General features: G+C 44.6%; 1 protein-coding gene across 3 annotated transcripts; it reads left to right on the top strand.

Moving 5' to 3' along the window:
* The first annotated feature begins 6,355 nt into the window (after window positions 1-6,355).
* Window positions 6,356-23,607, top strand: LOC135236035 (transcription factor SPT20 homolog). 3 transcript variants are annotated; one of them, XM_064302182.1, is made up of 24 exons: window positions 6,356-6,512; window positions 6,942-7,053; window positions 7,219-7,254; window positions 7,335-7,460; window positions 7,999-8,125; window positions 8,274-8,377; window positions 9,701-9,817; window positions 9,910-9,963; window positions 10,601-10,740; window positions 12,182-12,338; window positions 12,640-12,696; window positions 13,671-13,742; window positions 14,127-14,296; window positions 14,392-14,424; window positions 15,262-15,373; window positions 15,478-15,583; window positions 17,040-17,195; window positions 17,391-17,691; window positions 18,469-18,617; window positions 19,360-19,415; window positions 19,517-19,630; window positions 20,137-20,242; window positions 21,041-21,147; window positions 23,121-23,607. In XM_064302182.1, the coding sequence occupies exons 2-24, from the start codon at window positions 7,021-7,023 to the stop codon at window positions 23,250-23,252; spliced, it is 2,565 nt and encodes an 854-aa protein (XP_064158252.1). In that variant the 5' UTR covers window positions 6,356-6,512; window positions 6,942-7,020; the 3' UTR covers window positions 23,253-23,607. The 3 variants fall into 3 exon arrangements, with proteins under 3 accessions (XP_064158252.1, XP_064158253.1, XP_064158251.1); XM_064302183.1 differs by lacking the exon at window positions 21,041-21,147; XM_064302181.1 differs by lacking the exon at window positions 23,121-23,607 and having other exon boundaries at window positions 21,041-22,005.
* Window positions 23,608-24,686: the final 1,079 nt, after the last annotated feature.

Genomic DNA, 24,686 nt, shown 5'->3' with positions numbered 1-24,686 from the left:
CAACAGCTTGGGGAAGGTTCTTTCCTGTTTCATCATCAAATGCAGTGCTGCTCCTTTAAATCTTTGCAAAACAGTTTCTAAATTCATAACTCTCAGAGCACAGAAGAGATCCTTCAAAATAAATGTCCAAAATATTTTTTTTTTAAAAAGATGATCTGAACCTGGGCGGATCATAGTAGATTTCGAAACAGCGCCACCTGCATGCAATTACACAGTCTAGCGGCCATCATGGGGCAGAACAAGTTGTCCTCTCCGGTTCTTCTGCCTTGCACCTGACTGGAGTGCTCGTGTTTACATGGGCCAGGCAGCCCTATCCAGGAAGGCAGGTTGTTCTAAAGCAGTCGCACGCTGTCTTAAGTGTTTCAGTCTTGTAAGACTTAAGATGTAAACTTTTAGGTTATATTGGCTTGTTTTAAGTTACTGTTTGCTTGACATGAGTGAAATTTTCTTACCCCAATGGCAAATCTTGAAATGGGTCAAACTGTCTCACCTCATTGGCAATATTTCTGTCTTAATAGCAAAGAAGTAACAGGAATGAGATTTTAAGTCTAAATATAGGACGAAAATACTTGTTGAGATTGACTTATGTTTTTGCAGTGCATAACTGCTCAGCAACCATAGCCTAGAAAATTACAAGCATCCAGTGCTAGTCTGTAAGTTGGTTTTCAAAATGGCCGCGCTCCCAATGTTCTGCTCCACAAAAGAACATGTGTGTCTGGTTATGATAAATTTATCTGTTCTCTGTTTTATGTCATTTTGCACATTTATAAAAGCCTGTTGACATTCTTGCTGCATGTCATTTCAGATCTCTGAAGTTAGCATGCCAACAAAGGTTATATACTGCAACTGGTCCCATCCAATATTACCAGTAATGATCTCCCTATCTCTGGCCACAAAGTTATCCTATTTGAAATTGTTGTCCAATTGTCTTTTGAAAGATGTAATTGCATCTCCTTCAGAAATGTGAAAAACTTTGATCCTGAGTATTTTATGCTGCTGATTACTGCCTATCCTATCCCTGACCTCTCCACCACCACTGAAGAGCTAGCCTAGCTCTATAATAGCCTCCTCTCTTAGTCTTATAGAGACACTATCCCCCCTCCGAAAAACTCACACAGTCTCTTTCACCCATACCGCCCGCACCCAAGTACACCCCCTGAGCTGTGTCAAATGAAATCCTCTGGGTGTCTCTCCAAGAGGACTGGGCTTGCTGTTCATGCCCAGGCCTATTGCGAACACCTCAGCAATTATACATCTGCCCTTTTCGGTCGCCAGATCCTCTTACTACATCAACATAATTTCCTATAAAAAAAGACAACACCTAAGTTCTTTTTTATACTGTCAACAAGCTACAGCCACCAGGTTGGCTAATTTTCCTCTAACTATCTCCGCTGACCTTTGCGAGAACTTTCAGATTTTCTTTCAGTCCAAAGTTGAGGCCATTCGCCAAGAGCTGCTTATGTCCAGTCATGCTGCTGTGGAACCCACCACATTTAATGAGAAACACCTCTCAGGAAACCTGACTAACCACACGGTAAAAGAGACCACTATATCTGACCTCATCATTAAATCCAGGGCTTTTACATGTCTGCTCGACCCCATACCCGCCACACTGATCAAAGCCTGCCTTCCTTCTCTCTCCCTTCTGCTGAACTCTGGGATTGTACCTCGAGGCCGCAGCAGTCATACTGATTCTTAGAAAAAGTGGTGCTGACTCAGAAAATACCCAGTCAATAATTTCCTGCCCATTTCAAATCTTTCCTTCCTGGCAAAAAGTGCTTGAGCGTGTGGTTGCCTCACAACTTCAGGACTGCCTCACTTCCAATTATCTTTTTGAACCCTTTCAGTCTGGTTTCTGCTCGAACCTCAGCACAGATTTAAAGTCACTAACGATCTCCTCTGTGCAGCCAACTCTGGCCTGATAAATATCTTAATCTTACTTCACCTGAGCACTGCCTTTGACACAATCTCCCATCACATCCTCCAGCAAAAATGAGCTAGCCTTGGTGTAACTGGTCTCGCACTTTCCTGGTTTCTGACAGTCAACACTACATTTCCCTGAAGAATGTCAAATCTGTTTCTGTCACTAGAGGTGTCCCCCAATGTTCAGTGCTGGCTCCTTTACTTAAACTCTGTGCACTTCCAACATCTCGACTGGATTATAGTAATTCAGTTCTTACCGGAATCCCGAACTGTCAGTAAACTGCCACTAATTCAAAACTCAGCTGCGAGATCATTGACCTGTACAAAACCACATGACCACATCACTGTAGCGCCACTGGCTCCTAGTTAAATTCCGAAATCAATTTCAAACCCTCATCCTAACATGCAAAGCCCTCCACAACCTAGCTCCTACCCATCTCTCTGACCTTCTGCTGTCCTACTGACCCTCCCACTAATTGCGCTACTCCTCTTCTGGCCTTCTCACCACCCCCTCCTCACAGCTCTCCTCATTTGATGATTGGACATCTAGCTGTGCTTCTGCAAAACTCCCTTCCTCCTCACATTTACAACGCAGACTCACTCTCTTCATTCAATAAAAACAGCTCAAGACCTGCTTATTCAGGCAAGCGTACATGTAAAACATTTAACTATACACATACACATGCATACATTTACTCCCTTCCTTTTTTAAACAAAAATAATTTTTATTATCATTTTGTTTTTTTCTCTTAGATTTTCTGTATAATCTTTTTTTAAAATTCTCTGTACTTGGTGCCTTATCCTGATTTCCCTAACCTTGGCTGTCCTAAAGGTGCTTTATAAATAAAATGCATTATTATTATTATAGATAATCAAAGTAATTATTATGTATTGCAATGACGCAAAGGACTTCAAAAAAGTTTTTTTCACCAAAATAATTATTCACATAAATGTGTTCATCTCTGTGTCACACACATACACACACACACACAGACTCACGAACATATGCACGCATGCCCTCACGTGCACACACACACACACGCAGAAATGCCATTTTGCACACACGTGTATATACACCAGTGTCTTTTGACGATTCTCTCGCCAGCAACCCCAAAAAATGTAACTAGTCTTAACGTCTGAGGTCCAGCCTTCCCCAACCATCCTGACTGATTCAAAGAATTTTCCTCCTTCACTGTCTCCCAGGATTAATTTCTGATTTACAAGGGAAATTCATCTGAGGCAACAGCACTGGAATTATTCCCAGAAATGGAAGTCACGTGAAGGCATTCTGTAGTCCAGATTACCCTATAGTGCGCTCTACAGGCAGTTTATGTAAAATACAGGTACAGTCGCAACAAACAACACTGTGGCATACAGTAAACCCTTGTTTATTATTTACTGCTTCACAAGAACTGAAATTTGTTGGCTGATTTTAACAATGCCATGTATTATGTTTGACAACAGCAAATGCTTTAGGTAAATTATTTCCCTTTGTAAAATTTTGAAATGTGAAACTATTATTTCTTATAATGGAATAAGCTGATTGTTTATTGTTATAATTTTCAATACACAATGCCTGCCCATGATTAGTACAGTTTATCCAGGGTTGCATACCAAAGCTTAGAAGCAATTCCATGTCAACCTATATACTTTATGCATTGAATCATTACTTCTAACCGATGCTTTTAATAAGACTTCTGATATCATTTTAAGTATCGTGACATTGCGTTATCACTACACTGATACTTCAAAGTTAGTCAGTTTCCTGGATGTAGAATAGAGGAGGAGATATTCAGGCCCATTAATCAAAGCCAGAGATATATATCTTTACAAGCCAATATCCATGAGTCGTGCACACAAGCTTCCAAACAAAAGCCTTACCAACAAATGACAGCCATATTAGCCATATGTAATGAATTATAACCTTTTCAAAGACAAGCAAATAGACAGAGACATCTTGGGGGCTGGGATGAAATACACTCATGAAACTCATGAAACTCATGAGCTCATAATATTATTTGATTACTTGTCCACTAACGTACTGAATAAATTATACAGTAAAAAGATTGAAAATTAAATAGCATTTTGAGACTGAAACTGAACTGTCGTTTGTGCATGTGGTGAGCATACATGTCAAAATAACATTAAGAGAAGTAATGAGGATCAATTTAGTGAAATTTGTGCAATTTGTTTGCACTTCTTACTTCATGTACTGGCCTCACCCTGTGTGCTGTGACAGTGGCAGACATGTTCTGGCGTGAGCTAAACTCTTTCTCTGACTGCGGTAAAGAAACTGGCTTTTCTGTGCAACTGGTGTGGTTTTCAGATGATAACTACCTTCGATTTTCAGTTCTGATTTCTGACATGAAAGCACGAATACGTTTCAGTGTCCCATCTTCCCTGTTAAAAGATGGGAATCAGATGATTCAGCAGACAAGTAGGATTTACATTGCATATCCACTCACTTTCCATAGTACTTCCTAATTTATCTAAATCTGTTGTGTTGGACCTGCTTCTGTGCTGTACATTCCTTTATAACGTAGATAGCAGATTATTTTTCACTGAAAAATTATCCTTTCTGATCTGTGTAAGTTAAATGTCTGTCTCGGGAGAGAAACATGTAAATACACTTTTAATTGCTTTGCCTCTTTATAGTTATATGATGTCCTTGGCAGGCTTTGTGTACTACAAGTTATAGCCTCTTCAGGCTGTCCCTATCAGTTTATTGGATAATTTTGTTTCTCTTAAAATCTCATCTCGTTCTGCCCTTAATTTAAGACCCAAAAATACAGGATACAAAAATACAGTTTTACAGGCACCATAAACTGGCTGCTCTCAGTCCCACCTTAAATAAACCTGACTTGAACTTCCTTAAATGTCCTTGAAGGCATACGCTTGAGTTCAGGCGCCAGCATTTCAGCGATAGAAAGTGTCATGGATTAGTGCTTCACAGCTCATTTAAAGAGCCTGGCATCTGATAGCATGACTTAACTTGGAGCTTGGATCATTGTCAGGGGCAGGCTTTACCTGACAAAGCGTAGAATTACTTCTAGGAGGAGTTAAGAAAACACATTGTCAGTTTTGCACTGGTGGTGACGTGGACGCTTGAAAATGTAACTATGAAACTGTATTTCAGAAGATATTTATGCACATACTGTGTGTAAAACGGTATATCTGCTGCAAGTTCTAGACCACGGCCCCACCAAGCTAAGGGAACTAGTCATGCTCTCTCTACAGGGGTGACATTTAATTCTATTGTGTAAATGTTATGTGCTAACTCACGTCTCCGCTACACACATTATCAGCATTTGCTTTTGAAGGCTTTCATCTTTGGTAAACTTCCTTTCAGTGCCTGGGTGGTGTGCTGATGGACAAAGATAGAAAAGGTTATGGGGTTTCTCTTTGTCTCTTCTGTGTTCAATCTTCCTACAGACAACAGATCCCACAGTGTCCCCTGGTGTTTGTGTTCTTTGTAGCATGACACAGCACGGACTATATAGTAACAATCGTTATTATCATGATCATTAGGAATTTATCAGATGTTCTTATGGATTTATACAGCTGGATTTATACTGATATACTGAAGCAATTCAGGTTAAATTCCATGCAAAAGAATACTATGTCAGAGCCTCGTCTGGGAATTGAACTCATAACCACCGGGCTGCAATTTCAGTTCCCTGACCGTCATGGTACACAGCCAGACCACACTGCAGAGACACAGTTGAATTCCATTTCCACTGAAAACATATAGCTTTTGAATATTCTGTTTTGGTTTCAAAAATGAATTATTTCTTTTTTATTTTATTTTTTACTGACATGAAAATCCCAGAGATCTACTCTGCATTGTCCTCCTTTCTCAGATTAATGTGCAACAGTGACACACTGTCCAAGAAATAAATACCCTTGATAACAATTCAGATGGCAACAGAATTACACAACTGTTATTGATACTGATGGAGACCGACACTTGACAGATCTGTAAGATTTAAAGTTTCCATAATGCTCTATTGCAACCATAAAGAAAACGCGTCCCATATTTAACCTTTTATTGATCTGTCACTGAAACCAGCATTTTACATTAATTCATTGTGAAGTTCATGTGTGGAAAAATATGGGTAAATCTGTGTGTGTGAGTGTGTGTGTGTGTGTGTGCGTGCGTGAGTGTGTGTGCGTGGCCTACATTAATGGAATTAACTGACTTTTAGAGTCAGCATATAAAGCTCCAATGATCATAAGCTGAAACGCTGAATAACACAACGACGGAAAAACCTCTGGGCAGCCACTAGTCCTAAAAACTCAAACACTGGACGGACTGGATGTGGAGGCAGAACATTGGAGCACAGTCGTTAAGCAGTTGCTAAGGAAATTACATAATCATTTAGTCAGCCTATCAAACCAAAGAACTGCGTCCCGGCCTCCTTTATTCTCCGCCCACATAACGGAAGCACACCTTTTGTTGTCATTTTGCAAGAAAATGGCTTCTGTAAGAGCACAAGTATAAGGGAATGAACATACCAACCGCATATTAGCTAGCTGGTCTGAATTTTGTGTGATCTGTTGTGATTGACTTATTGGTTGCTTCGTAAAAGGCAAGTCACATTCCGATTCTTTGGGAATGCTGCAAGCTCAATGTGTCATCTACCGTTAGCTAGCGGGCTTGCTAGATGACATTGGTTTAGAAAATACAATGAGCGGCCAAGATAGTTAGCTGGTGTTACCATTTTAAACATCTTGCTAATTTAACGTTAGTGACGTACCAGTAGTTATCTAACGCTCGTCCAAATTCCATGTGCTTGCAGAATGGTTACGTTAACACATTTGCAGCCTTCTCGGTAGCTGCCCATTGTCATTTGGAACGCATCATTAGCTAGGTAATGTTGTCAAATCAGAACGAGCTGACTTGCTAGCTGGTTTACTGCAAGTACCGATCTAATAATTGTGTTGGATACAAAATGTTAGTAGATATTTCGGTTAACTTAACTGTTTTCTGAATACGTGTTGTGTTTTAAATTGCACAGAAAATGCACTTGCTGGATTGGTGTCACCGTGTGCTCTTCATGGGTCAGATGGGAGACAGATGGCGATGACAGAAGAACAATGATAAAACGCTACTGGTTTCATTCCGCAATGGTAAGACTAAGAGTCATGCTTGTCACTCTACTCTGATGTTATTGGCCCTTGTAAAGCCTTGACGCACAGAGTTATTTTCTTGCATGTTGATTCGCTGTTCGGACGTTTTTCCTGGGCAAGAATGGAATGATAGTGCCAACCTAATTGTGTATTTTTGTCATTCAGCAACAGGCTTTGGAATGTGCATTGGATCGGGCAGAGGTGAGTATTAATTTGTGTCAGTTGTTCTGCATAGCATATCCGGTATTACAAAATTAACTTCCCCTCAACTTTTGATCCAGTACATTGTGGAGAGTGCCCGTCAGCGGCCGGCCAAAAAGAGAATTCCATCTAGTGGGAGGAAGTCTCTGTATCAGAAGCTGTACGAACTGTACACTGAAGAATGTGAGAAGGAGCCAGAGTTAAAGGTAACCTGGTTTATGTCATTTCTAAAATATTAATCTAAGTCGAAAAGTCCCGGGTTCCCACATCTCTTGAAAAATAAAACTAAGGGCCAAAAATGATTAAAAGCAAAGAAACGTTGACAGAACTAATGAGCTATAATGAGTTATTTGCTGATTTTTGTGACTTTGCAAAGCTCTATGGCCATGTTTTTTGTTATTTAAATTTATTTATTTTAAAAATATATATTTTTCATTTTTAATATAATTTATGCTCTTAAAACTGATCCTGGACCAGGATCCACTTTTTCCGTGAAGTGGTATGCAGGTTTGGATTGGGGTTGAAGGATATGACCTTGGGACTGCATTCATTGTCCAAATAAAACAAATTTTTAAATTTTTTTTATTGCTTTATTAGTGGTAAACATTCATGGGTCTCTGAATGAAAAGTCTTCCAAAAAGTATAAGCAAAAAGGTCAAGAAAAAGATCTTGGTTGGCATTGTCTTGTTTATTTAACGCATAGCCTTTTGCTGAAAGGTCTCATAATTACACCCGTTCACATAGAAACTGAGGAGAAACGTGAACCTCCTGGAGAAGCTGGCCTCACAAGAATCAGTGTCCTGTCTGGTGGTCAACCTGTATCCAGGAAACGAGGGCTACTCTTTGAAACTCAGGGGGAAAAATGGAAGTGGTAAGTCACATTTACTACCAATGGCATTGAACTTGGAATTGTTGGTGTTTGCATATTTTTTGATTAAGCTTTGATCATTGTTACAAAAAAACATTTATTATTCTTTTTTTTCATTTTTTTTTGTTTTGCACATTGCTTGCACGGACAGACTCAGAGACAATCCGGTTGCCGTACGAGGAGGGGGAGTTGCTGGAGTACCTGGATGCTGAAGAACTTCCCCCTGTCCTGGTGGACCTTCTGGAGAAATCACAGGTGAGAGACAGAACTCCAGTGGCATTGCAGTAATCCCTCATCCTCACGCTAAACTCATGTAAGAGTGTAGAGCCGTCACGTAGAACCTGGAGTCTACGGGGTTAAAATTTAATATCTATAAAATAAAAAAAAACAGTGTGGAAAGTCATTCGTTAAATCTATCTTTGCCTGCCATGCTGGAGTGAAAACCGTCTGGTAATGTATGCAATCATATTTTAATTGATATGCCATGCTGTTTTTTCAATTTTGTGTGCACGTGTGTGTGCGCATGCATGTTCTGTGCTTGCGTGAGGTGTATGAGAGAGCGGGGGCAGGGGACTTAGCCTCACAATAAGAATGTCCACAGAGAAAACTCTTCTGTCCTTGAACTTCATGATGTACCTGAGTTGCGCTTGTAAATCCCTTCCATAAAAATGGATGAGTCAGCGTGGGATTAAAATTAGTAAGAGGGCACTTTCGAAGTTTACTTGAAACAATTCACATGCTGGTGCATTATAGAATAAACTCTTTTACAGTTTAGGTTCTGATTAATTTTGGGTTAATTGGGTTAATTGAAAATGAACCCAAGTAAATTCAGGTTTGTTTGCTTACTCCATTTTATGACCTCAGCTGGTTTCACGTTGCATCTTTTCGGTAGCAGTTTTGTATTGTTCACATGTAGCAGGGGAACTGATTGGCATGATGGAGAATGCAGTCATCGTATATCCTTTTCCATTTATTCCTGTATGGTATCAGAGTTTTCATCAGTTTTCATTCGGGAATAAGCAGAAGCAAGGGGACATTTCTGACTTCACTGGACCCTACAACCCCAGCTCAGAGGTCTTTTTCAGCTGTTTGTTTCCTCTTGAATTTGAGTGCTTTTGCTTTTATTGTTTTGGAGGACCATCACTGAAAAGGCGTCAAGACCGACAGACCTTGACTAGCTCTCTGTGGTTTTGGTTTTACTCAATGAAATCACACCCTTGAGCAGTTACGTCACCTCCAGAGGTTTCACATCTAGCTCCAAACAACCCGAGCTACACTTTTATTTCTGAAGTAACGCTATGCAATTCTGACCACAGTGTTGATTTTATTGAGTCACAAATTTTATTTTATGTTTCATTTTATTTAATTTTTTTTTGCTGTAAAGGGAAAGTCGCATGCACAATGAAGCCAAGATATTTATTTAGCATCATAAATTCGATTGTCAGGGGAACTGTTCCCTTCAAGCTATTGCGAATATTTTTGGTCTTTACGATGCAGGAATAAGATGCTGGCTGTGATGTCATGGGGCATTTTAGTTTGACTGCGTTTTTCCCTGTCTAATGTACCCCATGCATGCAGGTGAACATCTTCCACTGTGGGTGTGTGATCGCGGAGGTGCGGGACTACCGCCAGTCCGGGAACACCAAAATGCCCGTGTACCAGAGCCACCACGTCCTGCTGAAGCCCACCATGCAGGTGAAGTTACGGGCTCGTTTCCTCGTTGAGTTAAAGTGCAGCATGAGTGTGCCAAATCCACCGTCACAGTTCTCTTCTTCGTACCCCCGCAGACCTTGATCTGTGACGTCCACGCTATGACGAGCGACAGCCACAAATGGACGCAGGTGAGGACAGACTCACCTGTTTTTTTTTTCTTTTGATGTCCTTTTCCGTCCAGCTGACGCTACGCACTTATCGCTGTTAGAAGGACGTCAGCTTCTTTGGAATGTTACGTTTTATATGTACCTTCTCAGTTCAAACTCTGCCATCTGGAGGAACAATGGGACACGTTTACTTCAATTTTTGTAACCGATTATAGGGAGGAATGTCAGCCTCACATTCTGTTTACATTGTAAACGGTAATTGTTAGCGTTGTGTATGTGTAATGATGGATATGATATGAAGCTGGCTTCTGACTGGATTGGTGGAGAAGTAGACGCGTGGCGTCTGGATGCTATCGCGTGCCATATATCTTAGGCTAGCTGCGTCGACGCCAATAAATCGCGACTGTAAACATAAAGCATCATCTTGGATAGGCAATCCCTTAGGGTGTGTAATGGTCTCAAGCTGGCTCCTGACCGGATTGGTGGAGAAGACAAGATGTGGTCATATCGCAGTGCTGTCGGTGCCCAGTAAACCAGACCGTTCAGCGCCAGATCTAGCCCGCTAAACGCCATCAGACCCGCGTCTCGGGGTGGCGGGAGACGTCCGCGGCGGTTTTCTTGAACGGCGCCTTTTTTTTTCTTCTGGACGCTCCCGCAGGACGACAAGCTGCAGCTGGAGAGCCAGCTGATCCTGGCGACCGCCGAGCCGCTGTGCCTGGACCCGTCCGTCTCCGTCGCCTGCGCCGCCAACCGGCTGCTCTACAACAAGCAGAAGATGAACACGCACTCCATGAGAAGGTGGAGCGCGACTACACCCTCGAACGAGATATCTGTGTGTGTGTGTGTTCTTGTTCGGGCCTCGAGGTAAATGGTTTATGTTCGAGTAAACGTCGCCTGCCGTTGCGTGTACGCTTTCGATCGCCCCCGTCAGTCGAGAGTAAGTAGGAGCACGGAGGGTAGCTTCGTTGGAAATCTTAAGATTGAATACGATTTTCCGCTCCGTGCTGTTTCATAGCGTTCGCCAATGAAAAGCGGGAAACTGGATTCACAGCATGGAAATCTGTTCTTTTCATAATTTACACCCGCTGTGATTTATTCCAGTTTGGTTTATTCCTGTCCCCTCCCCCCCTTGATGAATGTCCTCTATTAATACAGCATAATATAACATTTACATTCACTTTTTCCAATCTCCATATGAGCTTTCATGGCATGTATACGTGGCTGTCCTGACTGACTACTACTACATTTTAGTTGTAACCGAGTGCACTCCATTTGCTTCAGTCCTCTTGCCCTCAAGTCCCATAATGCACAGTGAGCACGATCACTCCCCTTTTGCTGATCGGTACTAAGCTACTGCTGTTGTGTTAAAAGGAATAAAAATTCAAACGTTGAACAGGTGATCAGGTGCGGTATACTTTGTCGTCAAATCATGTTTTTTTTTTGTTGTTGTTTTGCCCTGTTTGGTTATCTTGTTATTATTTTTGTTATTTGAATGAAAATGTTTTATTTATTTTTTTGAATACTAGAATACGATGTATTTTGCATGTGTGTTTTGCCCTACGTTAGGGAGGAGTGTAGTGCATTCTGGGCCTTTGGTACGGTAATAAACATTTGGTAGATAGAAACAGGTCACAAAAGTGTTTCAAATTACATTATGCTCATAGCCCTTTAAACATAAAGGCTGTCAAAAGGGACATCTGCTGTATAAAATGAAAGAAATTGAATGCTGTATATCAACACTGACATTACCCTTTAGAAGAAGAATAGAGGAGAAAAAGAAAACATAACTTCAGCATGAGTTCAAATTACAGGTACATTTCATTATGGTTTCACCTAGAATGGTGTCAATTGATAGTATACATGTGACTACAAGAAAGGTGTTCATATTTGCTTGCCAAGCTGGAAATTCAGGAAAGTGAGACATTTCTTTTGTGTTTTATTTATTTTCATATTCCTGCATTGTAGTCCTGTGCTGTTTTACATTACCCAAGGCCAAGATGAGGTTGGAATTGCATCTGGTGTATTGTGTAATATGCAGTGTTGTTTTCCTCCTGTCAGTTTATCGACGTGCAGGGAGCGATCATGCGGTGTGCCGTGGAGCTATTTGTTCTCCCTCAGATGTTTTGCACATCCAGATTTATGTTCTTAAGTTTTTATTTGCTATTTAAAAAAAACTGAGGCCTGCTAAGGGCTTCTCTCAGCTCACGGACCCCTGCCCTGGTCACCCCCCCCCCTCCAGGTGTTTTAAGAGACATTCCAGGGCCGCTCTGAACAGACTGCAGGAGCTGTCCCATTCCCCCACGCCCCCTCCGCTGCTCCTGTACGACTACCTGCAGAAGAGGAGGGACAGGAAGCCGGCGCCCTCCGTGGACCTCAAGATCTCCAGGGCCGGGAACGTGAGTCCCCTCCTCCCCCTCCTCCCCGCCCAATCACGGCCGTCGGAGCCGCCTCAGAGATTTCCCGCCAAATTCCTCTCAGGCTCACAGAGCTCTCTGTCTGTTTATAAAATGAGTTTTCTTTTTGGAGGAAGGGGAGGGGTGATTTTTTAAAACGTATTTGGGTTTCGTTTGTTGTGATTGTTGTGGTTCTGTTGGTTTTTGCTCTTAAGAGTTTATTTGTGAAATGCTGAGTAATAAGGAAGTGTTTAAATAATGGGGAATATCTCTGCCCCTTTCTCTCTCTCTCTCTCTCTGACAGTACGTGGACACATGGAAACAGAACAGCTGCCAGCTCAATGCCCCGGCTCATGTTGATGTGAGTCTGCCTTGGTGTGGATTGCCTCCTGAGTTATGCGTATCGCCCATCCAGTATACTTCTGCTGCATATCTCTCTTGCATGTTCTCTCTCAATTGCATGCTGTCTCTCACTGTTTTTGCCCCCTATTCTCCCTCTCTCTCTCTCTCTCTCTCTCTCTCTGTCTCTCGCTCTCTCTCTCTCTCTCTCTCTGTCTCTCACTCTCTCTCTCTGTTGCTCTCTCTCTCCCCCCCCTGCCTTGTTACCCACCCTCTCCTCCACACTTGTTTGTCTGTCATTTCTGTGTCGGCTTCACCCTTCCCCCCCCCAAACCTGGCTCTCTCATTTCAGGAGAGTCCGCACGGGTCGCGATGTCGTCCCCCGCGTAGATTAAACCAGATTCACTTCTTCTGTGCGGCGGGTGGGCGGAGCCTTTGAGCCCGGTTCATGAGATCACATACTGCAATTTACCATGAAAGATTTCCCCCGGCCTTTGACTTCCGCGAGGTCAGCTGCGGGGGGGGGGGGGGGTCGGAGCGGAGATGGAGACGCCGCTTCCCATGAGCCTCCTGGTTCAGCCGCGCTCCGTCAGCGACTAACCGCGGCATTGGAGCACACGTCAGCATCACCAGACGCTCCCTAGCGCAGCAGATGCCCTTGAAGGCATACATCATGCATATCCCTAAACTAAGCAGTTTCTTTTGGGGGATGAACTCATTGATCCCGAGTACTAAAATGTCACGGCGTGATTAACGGGTGTGATGGCGCTAAAGATAAGCCTTCCTCTGATCTCACGGTACGGGTCAGGGTGTCCGTCTGTCTATCTCTGCTGGATTTAATTGGGACCAGTGATCTAGTCAGCTTGATTTGATAAACATGAAGGCTTCATTTTTTTTTTTTTTTTCCCCCCTCGCTAATACCGCTAGCAGATGTGCGTTGCAGAATGACAAATAGATTCATTCTTGTGCCTAACCGGATGTTGGCTCTGGTTGCAGGTGGAGAAGTATGCTGTGATGGAGGAGTCCGTTACGCTGGAGGAGTCGCAGCCTAGTGTCTGGCCTGCACATGTAAGGCTTTGGTTCAGACACAACAGCCAAGGACCCCCCCCCCCACCCCACTCACCCCCCCCACCCCCCCCACAGCCAGATCTGAGACAGCTCAGCTCTGGAAAATAACCTTCAGCAGAGAGGAATGTTATTTCACTGCCCATGTGCTGAACATGCACTTCTGGGTCTTTGAGTTTTTTTGGCCAAGGTTGTCCCATAGGAAATACGTGCATCTGGTAAATAAAATTTTTTGATTAGACTGTCTTGGAGGCTTTCTGCTCTAGCAAAGATGAGACTCAGCAATTCCACTCTGGTTACGAATGTCTTGTTTGTTTCACATTGAGGAGGAGTCCTCCGAAAACCCACTCTACCCCTGGTGGAGTCATACACTCCCTCTCTCTGCAGGAAGTGAAAGATGACTACCTTTTCGAATCAGAAGTGGACGACGAGGTCCAGAAGACGAAAGTCACCATCTTTCAGTCTGTGGGGGACCCCCTGGTGTACGGGAGGATATACAGCACCAAAGAGCCGAAAGAAGAGGAGGAGGGGAGCGACCTGCAGCTCATCCACCCCCCGTATGTGTCCCCTCTTCCCCCCTTTCTCCCCTGTTTTTCTGCACGTTATCTACCGTGTTCTGCTGAAACCCTATTTCTTTCTCATTTTCTCTTAGTTTCCTCATTGGCTCGAAAATTGATGCAGATCGGTAAGTTTTATGTTTTTTTTTTATTTTTTATATTGTGAAAAATGTATCATTACTAACAAATGCGCTGTGTTTCCAACTGTTCCAGTAGTCTGTAGTTAAAAACTGTCAGGATTTTTATTTGCAAAGAAGATATCGAATATATGCAGCCAACTGCCCCCCCCTTACCCTGTGAATGGCTCAGTTTTAAAATCTAATTTTTGCACTAGTGCAGGCAGTCAGCATTTATATAGACTTTCCTGGAGATTAATGGTTTTCTGAACCATACCTGTTTTTGGGATTTTTTTTTTGTTGCAAACTCTAGATGCTGTAAATATCCAATAATTTTTCTCATTGGCCTCGCTATGCTATATCTGAACAAGAATGTGCAGCGTGTATCTTTTAAAAACATTTGTTTTTCATGTTTTTTTTCTACTAAAAGACTCCAGAAAAGCACTAAATGGAGGATTACTTTGTCACCTTTTTACTACATAGATGCACCTACCATCTGAAAAGTAACTTCTGTTTGATAGAACATATTTTAGCATATTTTGCATTGCATTTGCTTTTTAGTGCCTGCATATGGTAAGCAAGCCACTGTGTGTGAAGTGAATTGTTTCTAAGCAAGTAACTACTTTATGCACTGAAAATGAATGGTCCTGTTTTGTTTGTAGGCAGGAAGCCAGCAGAGTTTATGAATTATGATCGCAGTTTGTGTCTGAAGGGTAAATCCTAGATGTAGTGAGGAAAAAGATTAAATGTGTAAGTTTCTTCAGTGACTGATGTTGACAAAAGACGATAATGGATATTTTCGGTTTTTGCTTTTGCCCCTTCCCTTGGCAACGGCCGTTGGCATCGCAGATTCCTGAGCCAGTACAAGGAGGTGTATGAGAGGGATGTGAAGTGTCAGGTGAAGGTGCTGCACAGTTCTGAAGGTGCGGGAGGCCAGAGCCCCACAGGGACGGAACCAGAGGTGAGGCGGGCGGACTGTTCCAGCTCGTCGTGTCTGACTCCCGTCGACCGCTGGCAGGCCTGTTTATTTGTTTCTGTTTGGTTTTTTTTTTCGCTCTGGAGCAGACGGACAGTCTCTCCATGCTGGTTCAGCCCTCCTTGTTGGGCAAGGGGCTGGAGCACCGACCTGCAGCCAGCAAACCGCCCGCAGGGTCAGGAGGCTGTTCCTCAGGTAAGGCCAACACCTGAGTCCTTCGTGTGTAAAAAGCTTCAGGTAACGTCAACACCTGAGTCCTTCATGTGTAAAAAGCTTCAGGTAACGTCAACACCTGAGTCCTTCGTGTGTAAAAAGCTTCAGGTAACGTCAACACCTGAGTCCTTCAGGTGTAAAAAGGTTCAGGTAACGTCAACACCTGAGTCCTTCTGGTGTAAAAAGCTTCAGGTAACGTCAACACCTGAGTCCTTCGTGTGTAAAAAGCCTCAGGTAACACCAACATCTGAGTCCTCTTGCTAAAGGCTCAGTACTCCAAAGCTGGTCCTTCGGGTGTAAAAAGCCTCAGGTAAGGCCAACACCTGAGGCCTTCGTGTGTATAAAGCTTCAGGTAACACCAACATCTGAGTCCTTTTCGGTTTAAAAAGCTTCAGGTAACTCCAACATCTGAGTCCTTCAGGTGTAAAAAGCCTCAGGTAACTCCAACATCTGAGTCCTTCAGGTGTAAAAAGCCTCAGGTAACTCCAACATCTGAGTCCTTCAGGTGTAAAAAGCCTCAGGTAACTCCAACATCTGAGTCCTTTTAGGTTTAAAAAGCTTCAGGTAACTCCAACATCTGAGTCCTTTTAGGTTTAAAAAGCTTCAGGTAACTCCAACACCTGAGTCCTTTTAGGTTTAAAAAGCTTCAGGTAACTCCAACATCTGAGTCCTTTTAGGTTTAAAAAGCTTCAGGTAACTCCAACACCTGAGGCCCTCTGGTGTGAAAAGCCGCAGGTGCTGGATGCACAGCGACTGCGCAGCTCGGCTGATGGACTGCGCAGTGGAAAGAAGTCTCTTGCTGGTTGCTCGGTGACTGCGCAGCTGTGCAGCTTTGCCAAGGAGTGGGGGCAGTTTGAAAATGTTACGGGGGTGCGTGTCCGATGGCGCGCCTTTCCGAATTGATGGAGGCAAATAGCTTTGTCCCCGTTAAAAGCAATCGGAAGAGTGCTTGGCCGGGTATGCCAAACTATTATAAATCCGACCAGTTAGGGCCATTTACTGTGAATTGTCGGCACTTGAAACTGAATTCTTTCCCTGGGAATTGCTTTTAAATGGCCGTAGACCATTTTCAAGATGAAAGATTCGGGATTTCAGGTTTATGGTCCGTCACGGGAAGATGTGTGGCTCGCCATGCTCGGCACAGAAAACACAGAAACACAAATTGCTTACAGCAACAGAAAATAAGAGGGTGTTCGGGCGGAACCAAGAGGCTTTGTTGTGATTTTTATAGCTATCAAACTAAAGCCTAGGCAAAGTGCACTTTGTGACATTTCGGACGATAAATCTTACCGATCGTTTTTTTTCATGCAGTCCTCCGCTCCAAACTCAGGCTTTGTTTTTGAAATGATAATTGCGAGGTGAGGTGTTGATTTTACAGAAGGGCATTCCTCTTCCTCTTCCTCTTTTCTTCTGTCCTCGGCCCTTTTCTCCGGCGCAGGGAACGCCCACGGGTCGCAGCCGCCCAGCGGCCGCCCGAAATCGACGACCCCGCCGCCGTCCAAGCCCCCGTCCCTCTCCCGGAAACACTCTGCGGAGGTCTGCCAGGCCGGCCTGCTGTCCTCCTCGGCCCTCTCCCCCGTAGGGTCGTCACAAAGTGAGTGTGACCGCGCAGTGCCCCCCACCCCCCCCCCCCGCCTCCACCCAGCACCCACCCGCTCCCCTTCTGAGTTTAGCTGCTAGCGCCACGCGCTGATTCTGCCATAGAGAGGACAAAGCGCTATACTCATTTATCACTCTCTCTCTCTTTCTCTCTCCCTCTCTCTCTCTCTCTCTGTTTCCATCTTCTCAGGATCGGGGACACCTAAGCCATCCACCCCCACCCCCACCAACACCCCCTGCACCACGCCCCTCCCTCACGACACCCAGACCTCCATGCCTGCCACCACCCCCTCTGCCACGCCCACCCCACAGGACCCCGCCTTGCCTTCCCAGCCTGCCCTGCTCACCCCATTGGCCCTCAGCCAGGCCCTGCCGGTCATGACCATCCCCCGGCCATCCATGGCCACCTCCATCACCACCGGTAGCTCCTCCCCCCCGGTCATGAGCAGCTCCGCCGGCCTCAACTTCATCAACGTGGTGGGCTCCGTCTGGTGAGGGCAACCCGTCAGCGGGCAGGAAGCGGGCGCTGAGGGGACGCTTCTCAGTGCGCTGTCTCTCTCTCTCTCTCTCTCTCTCTCTCTATCTATCTCTCTGTCTCTCTCTCTCTCTCTTTCTCTGTCTCTCTCTCTCTTTCTCTCTGTCTCTCTCTCTCTCTATCTCTGTCTCTCTTTCTCTCTCTCTCGCTCTCTCTCTATCTCTGTCTCTATCTCTGTCTCTCTCTTCCTTTACCCCACTTCCTCTTTCTCTCTATCTCTCTACCTCTCTCTACATCCCTACCTCTGTCTCTCCCTTCCAATCTCTCTCTCTCTGTCCCTACCTACCTCTCTCTCTGTCTTCTTCCACCCCTTCTTCCCTCTCTTTCTCCCTCCCTGTCTACCTCTCTCTTTCTCTCCCTCCCTTCCTCCCTCTTTCTCTCCCTCTTTTGCTCTCTCTCTCTATCTCTGCCAGGGCTAGACCATAGCTTTCCCTCGACCGGCATCTCCATTCCCATCTCTCTCTCCCCTTGCCTGTGCACGTCAGGGTCCAGGCTCACAAAATGAGTTGTTTTGGATGAAGTCCCTGTGCCGCACTGTGTGGTAATGCCCTCAGTATGGCAGCCTTGCTGAATTTGCTGTGCCTTTTTTTTCTCTGGTGTCCCTGTGCCGTGTGTGTGTATGTACGCACCTGTGTGCATGGATGTGTGTGTGTGTATGCGTGTGTGTGTGTGTATGCGCGTGCGTGTACACGTGTGTGTGTGCGTACATGTGTGTGTGTGTGTGTGTGTGCAGTAGTCCCCAGGCCCTGATGAGTGGGTCTAACCCCATGCTGGGCTGTGGTCCCGCCCCCATCACTTCGGGGATCAACCTGAGCGGGATCCTGCCCCCTGGGGGTCTGATGTCTGGGACTCTCCCCGCCATGCAGTCAGCCACCCCTGCAGGTACCCCCTACGCCCCCCAAAAAATTCTCCACTAGGACATACATGTCCAAAACACTTTTACGTGTACTGAAATACATGTTCTACTCATATGAGGTCATTTGACTATGGTGGATTAAGCATCTGTGTGTGAACTTGGTATGTCTGTACTTGTCTTGATTGAAGACTGAAAATATTGAGAGTGAAATAAATATCATACCATTGCTTCCTTTCCATGGGGAGTCATTTTGGTTCAAACAGCGTGTGAGTCAGGGTTCCCACTCGTCCTGGAAAACCTTGAAAACCTGGAAATTTATTGACTAGTTTTTCAGTGGAAAACACCTGGAAAATGAGAAAATTTTCAAAATGTCCTGGAAATATTTGTGAGGTCCTGGAAAATTGTAGGCTAGGTCAAGCTATTAAACAGTATATTTAGAGCTGAGACATATTAGCTGAGAGCTGCATATTTTTCTGTATTTTTTCTGTATTTTTCTCCGCTTTTCTCATTTTTATTAGCTGCTGAGAGTACACGGCAGCACAAAGTTTTGAATGGTTATGGTACTTGCACAATTACCCCCCCCCCCCACCCCCCCGGTCCACCACCGACTTTGGGCTACCATTGTCCATGTTTCATGTCTGTAAGTCTAAGTCATAGAAATTGTCCTTGAAAAGTCCTGGAAAATGATTTCCTAAAATGAGTGGGAACCCTGGTGTGTGTGTGTGTGTGTGTTTGAAATAAATATCGAACCTTTGCTCCTTTCCCTAGGCAGTCCGTTCGGCTTGAGCAGTGCCCCAGGCCTCAGCCCCTTGAATCTCCTCCAGGTAATTTAGGGTTTCCTGTGCAATCCGTCACATCTTCACATCTCGGTGTGTCTTTCCCGCTTTGGGTTATGTGACCTCTCCCGGTGTCCTCCCCGCCGCAGATCCCCACCGGCCCCGTCATCTTCAACTCCCTGCAGCAGCAGCTGTCCCAGTTCTCCCCTCATCAGTCCAGCAGCCAGTCCGCCACCTCCAGCCCCCAGCAGCAGGGGGAGCCGGTGAGCAGGCTTTCATAAATGCACGCGCAGGCACGCGCACACAACCACAGGCGTGCACAAACACGGAAATAACCAGGCACGCATGCACGCATGCGCATGTACCTACACATACATAAGCATGACTAAGCACGTGCGCACATACACTAATGGACGCGTACACTGCTCCATTCACCACTGCAGATGGAGCCAGTGAGCTGTTTCTCCTGTATGCAAACACACACACACACACACACATCCACACACTCGCTCTCTCTCTCTCTCTCTCTCCCACGCACGCATCCAGTCGTCCTTCTCCACCTCCCAGCAGCAGGGGGAGCCAGTGAGCAGTGCGGGTTACATTTTCAACATTCTGTCTTTTCGCCACAGCTGCCGTGTGGGAGGAGTCTGCGTGGCTGCCTGCTAACCCACACACCCGCTGACACAGATGAAATCTTGTTTACTGATGACACATGACTTTCTGACGCAAGCCCCCTTGAGCAAGGTCAATCTCTTTCTGACCCCTCCAGACATCTGACCATGGTGTGGGCGGGCCGGACCAGGGCCTGACCAATCAGCAGACAGCAGTGATAAACCTGACGGGAGTGGGTGGCTTCATGTCCCCTCAGGCAGCAGGTAAACGTCCAATCACTGACCAGCTCTTGCCCATCCACACCTGCAATAGCACCCTGTAAAAGAAACATGTAAAACTGCAGCAACGGTTTAATTTCATTTTTTAATTATTATTATTATTTTTCCATTCCTTGGCAATTGCGTGTGTTGTGTCAGACTGTCCCCTAGTTCACTTTTGGATCATGTGCTTATATGAGCATCCCCCGTGTCTCTTTGCGTAAGAATCCAAACTCCTGAGTGTGAATTAAGTCAAGATTCTGAGAAAGATTCTCAAAAGCCAAAAAAAAAGTCTGGCAGATTCCTGAAGAGGAAATGAAAAATGACAGATCTCATCTGTGTTCAGATCCTGCTCTGACAAGGGCCTTTGTCTTTTTAAATTACTCTGCGCAATCAAATTACCTCTCTCTGATATTTCATTATATATTAGGCTGTCAGATGCCTCCTCTTCAAAGAACATGAAGTGCTGGACAGTAAATTGCAGTCAGTAAATGACACAATTTTAGATTGTTTCACAGAAATACAGGGACACGGGATACCACGAAAAGATACTTGTTTCTTCATCTCTGTCTCCTGGCTCCATACACTAGTGCAGTCACTCTTCCACAGACATTAATGTAGAGCGGTAGTTCCTTTTTTTTGTTTTTTTTTTTGCTTGTTTTCCTCTTACTTCTTCTTCCCTCTTTTGTGCTTTGCTGTCCTTTTTTTCCCCCCCGACCCTGTTTTCCATCCTTTTTAACGATGACTCCTCCCCCTCCCCTTTGCTCCGCCCACCCCCCCCCTCGCCTCCCCCACTCCCCTTAGTGCTGTCCCAGCTGGGCTGTGCCCTGGAAAGTTCCGGGCCCGGCCTGCCAGCGCCGGGGCTCCAGCTCTCTCCAGCTTTACAGCAGCAGCACCAGCAGCAGATACAAGTAATCCAGCAGCTTCACTTAAAACCCTCATCCAACCCAATGCAACACGTGCGTAGGATCGGTAGCCAGATTAGCCTCATCCACTCTACGCCACCAATACATCGTGTCTGTATGCGTAGGATAGCTACTACGTCAGCCTCATTCGCTCAACATATACAACACAACATGTCTATGTGTAGGATAGCTACAACGTTAACCTCATCCACACAACATATCCAACACAACATGTCTATATGTGTAGGATAGCTACAACGTTAACCTCATCCACTCCACGCCACCAATACATTGTGTCTATATGTGTAGAATAGCCACAACGTTAACCTCATCCACACAACATATCCAACACAACATGTCTATATGTGTAGGATAGCTACAACGTTAACCTCATCCACACAACCTATCCAACACAACATGTCTGTTTGTGTAGGATAGCTACTACGTTAACCTCATTCACACAACCTATCCAACACAACATGTCTGTTTGTGTAGGATAGCTACTACGTTAACCTCATCCACACAACATATCCAACACAACATGTCTGTTTGTGTAGGATAGCTACTACGTTAACCTCATCCACTCAACATATCCAACAGAACGTGTCTATATATGTAGAACAGTAACAACATTCGCCTCATCCACTCAACATATTCAGTACGATAAAATAACATGTCTGTGTCTAGAATTATTAGCCAAATTGGCACACAGCACAAATAAATAAATAAATAAAGTGGTCCTTTATTTTTGAGTTGGAGGCTGTTGGCGTTTTATGATTGTTCTTCATGTCCTTGTGTGCTCATACTTTTGTATTTAGCATGTATACGTGCATCTGTGCTGAAGATTAAAAACCCTCCCCGTGACATTATGAATGCGTCCCTGTTAAATGGGAGTATTGAATGCCACTCCATTTTTTATTTTATTTTTAAACCAGTATTCAAAGAGTGCTTGTGGCGTCGCTTTCAAAGTGCTGACTAATTTCCAAAGACGCATCACATTCAGAGCAGAAACGCATCGTATCCAAAATTAATTCAGCCTCTGTGTTAACACTGCAAACACTTATGAAAACATGGAATTGAACTGTCAAGATGTTAAATCCATACCCTTTTTTTTAGCTGTCACAACTATAATCCACTCTGAAATCTCTTTTGGTTGTACATGCATGTTTTCACTTATTAGACTTTTTTTCTCATCTGAAGCTGGTTCTTAATCTCCCTTCTTTTCTACTCACAAACCCGTTTAATAACACAGGAGGAACACTCAGTGGCGTGATGAGTGAGCTTTGAACTGAGGTTGCTGACTTACTGAATTCTTTGCACATGAGTGCAGTGTGGGTGTGTGTGTGCATATGTGTGTGTGTGTGTGTAGACCAGCATATGAGTACAGTTTGGTTATATTTGTGTAGACCAGCACATGAGTACAGTATGGGTGTGTGTGTGCGTGTGGACCAGTAGCACATGAGTGCAGTGCGGGTGTGTGTGTGTGTGTGTTTGTAGACCAGCACATGAGTTCAGTATGGGCGTGTGTGTGTGTGTAGACCAGCATATGAGGACAGTTTGGTTATATTTGTGTAGACCAGAACATGAGTACTGTATGTATGTGTGTGTGTGTGTGTGTAGAACAGCACATGAGTGCAGTACAGGCATGTGTGTGTAGACCAACACATGCCGGCTTGTCTTTGATGGTGGACAGGAAACATGCCTAGGCTGGTAGCAGATATGTGCCTCTGGTGTTGCTTGACTATTCATGTCTGAGCTTGGATTCGTTACCCTTTGACCTCTCGTTCATCAAACACTCCTGTGTTTTTATGTTGTTTTGTTGATTCGTTTTTGTTTGTTCTTGAGCCCCTTCTCCTTACTCCACCCTACACCCTCACAGTCGTCCTACCCGTTACTCATTCCAGTTTCTCTTATAAGCTGTCGTATCTCAGCGCTCCGTGATTCAATCATGCCCTTCTCTCTCTTCCACCGCTTCTCAGTTGCGATTCTTGCAGCACCAAATGGCCATGGTGGCAGCGGGGGCTCAGGCGGCGCTGCCGCGGCAACCTACCGCCAGCCAACCAAGAAGTAAGAGGAAACGCAGCACGCCGCACGCCTTCTCCAAGTCGTGAACTTTACCACGAGCCGCCGCGTGAGGACTCTTTCCGGCTTTTCTCGTCTTGAAGACTTTGTCCCCTCACAGTCCTCTGTACCTGCTTTTGCAGGGCATCTGACACATCGGTCACACGAGAACCTAAGAATTTTTTTAAATACTTTTTTTATTTAAATACTATTTAATTTTTTGTGTAGCTGAGAAAAGGTGTGTTCATTGGACTGGATGGACCAGAAACAGGATGTCCATATTAGGAAGCCAAACGGGAGGATCTGGAAGAGAGAAATGTTTTTTTTACTTCTTCACAGTGTGGTGATATCTGTTGGAGGACTCTCTTTGTCATTTAATTCTGTGAATACGGAGTGTGTGTTTTTTTTAAATCAAACTTGTACCCACGCCCTTGATGATCGTGTCCAGAGACCGTTGGGTTTTAGGCACGGGGGTGACGTTCACTGATCTTGTCAAATACGGGACGTGCTTTAATGTGCAATCTTGTACATCGTTTGCATTTTAATGCGGCCATTTTAAAGGCTTAATGTTTCATTCGCGAGAGCGAAAGTGTGTTTGTAAGACCTGTTTGTGTGTGTGTGTGCTGGACACTTTTGGGCCACAAATGTGAATTTATGTAACGGTTGTTCATCAGCCATTTTATTGTGATAAGGGAAGTAAATGTGTACACACTGACTGTGTGGAAAAATACAAATGCCACTTTTAGGAAAAACGAAAAGCGTCTTGGCTAGCTTGCTGCACTATTGGTTCCCTGTTCTTATGGCCCTACTCTGTTATGAAGCGTTGATGTTTCTCACCAGAGCAAAACCTCCATGTTTGTTAAAAGGAAGGGAGTTTGTGATATGAGCACCAACAGTACATGGGACTGCGCTAGCTTTGATGTAAATGGTGTCTTTGAGAAAAACCGCAGTAGGGTAACTGTAACTGTAATGAAAGCATCATTGAATTACATGTCAGAAGTAACCGGGTTGTGTGATGGTGTCCGTATCGCTGTCAGTCACTGGGTTGGAGGAGTTAACAATCCTGTGTGTTTGGATAAGGTGCGGATTGCGGGCACCAGAGGAACCAGCCGTGCACGCTGTAACACGGACTGGGTGTTGCTCTCCCCCTCTGTGGTAGGTTTGGCTAGATTTGTACCCCTCTGGGGGACTGCCAGCTACACAGACAGCCCTGGCAGGGTCAGGTTTTGACATCAACGTCACTCCTCTGTGGAGTCTTAGCAGCGTGAGCTCGGCAGCAGTCAGTCTGCACAGAAACCCGACCGCAGGACCTACAATAACTGAACCATCAAAGAAATGACGTTGTGCAGAAACCACAACCGTTATTATGAACACATCAGCCTGCGCACAAAGCTTGTTGGTAATTAATCACAGTAAATCACACGTCGTAAATTAAGCCGAAAACACGTCAGCCGCCGTTTTGTTTTGAAACGACTCCCTAACTC

Source organism: Anguilla rostrata, chromosome 12 (genome assembly GCF_018555375.3).
Source record: "Anguilla rostrata isolate EN2019 chromosome 12, ASM1855537v3, whole genome shotgun sequence".
NCBI classification, from domain to species: Eukaryota; Metazoa; Chordata; class Actinopteri; order Anguilliformes; family Anguillidae; genus Anguilla; species Anguilla rostrata.
The sequence above is the reverse complement of the archived record's forward strand: the minus strand, read 5'-3'. Positions and strand labels throughout refer to the sequence as shown.

Excerpts from the sequence above, each read along its gene's own strand:
- LOC135236035 (XM_064302181.1), top strand. The coding sequence starts at position 7,021 with ATGATAAAACGCTACTGGTTTCATTCCGCAATG. Across the intron at positions 14,297-14,391 it reads CTGCAGCTCATCCACCCCCC|TTTCCTCATTGGCTCGAAAA; the intron begins GTATGTGTCCCC and ends ATTTTCTCTTAG. Across the intron at positions 19,631-20,136 it reads CCCAGCAGCAGGGGGAGCCG|ACATCTGACCATGGTGTGGG; the intron begins GTGAGCAGGCTT and ends TGACCCCTCCAG.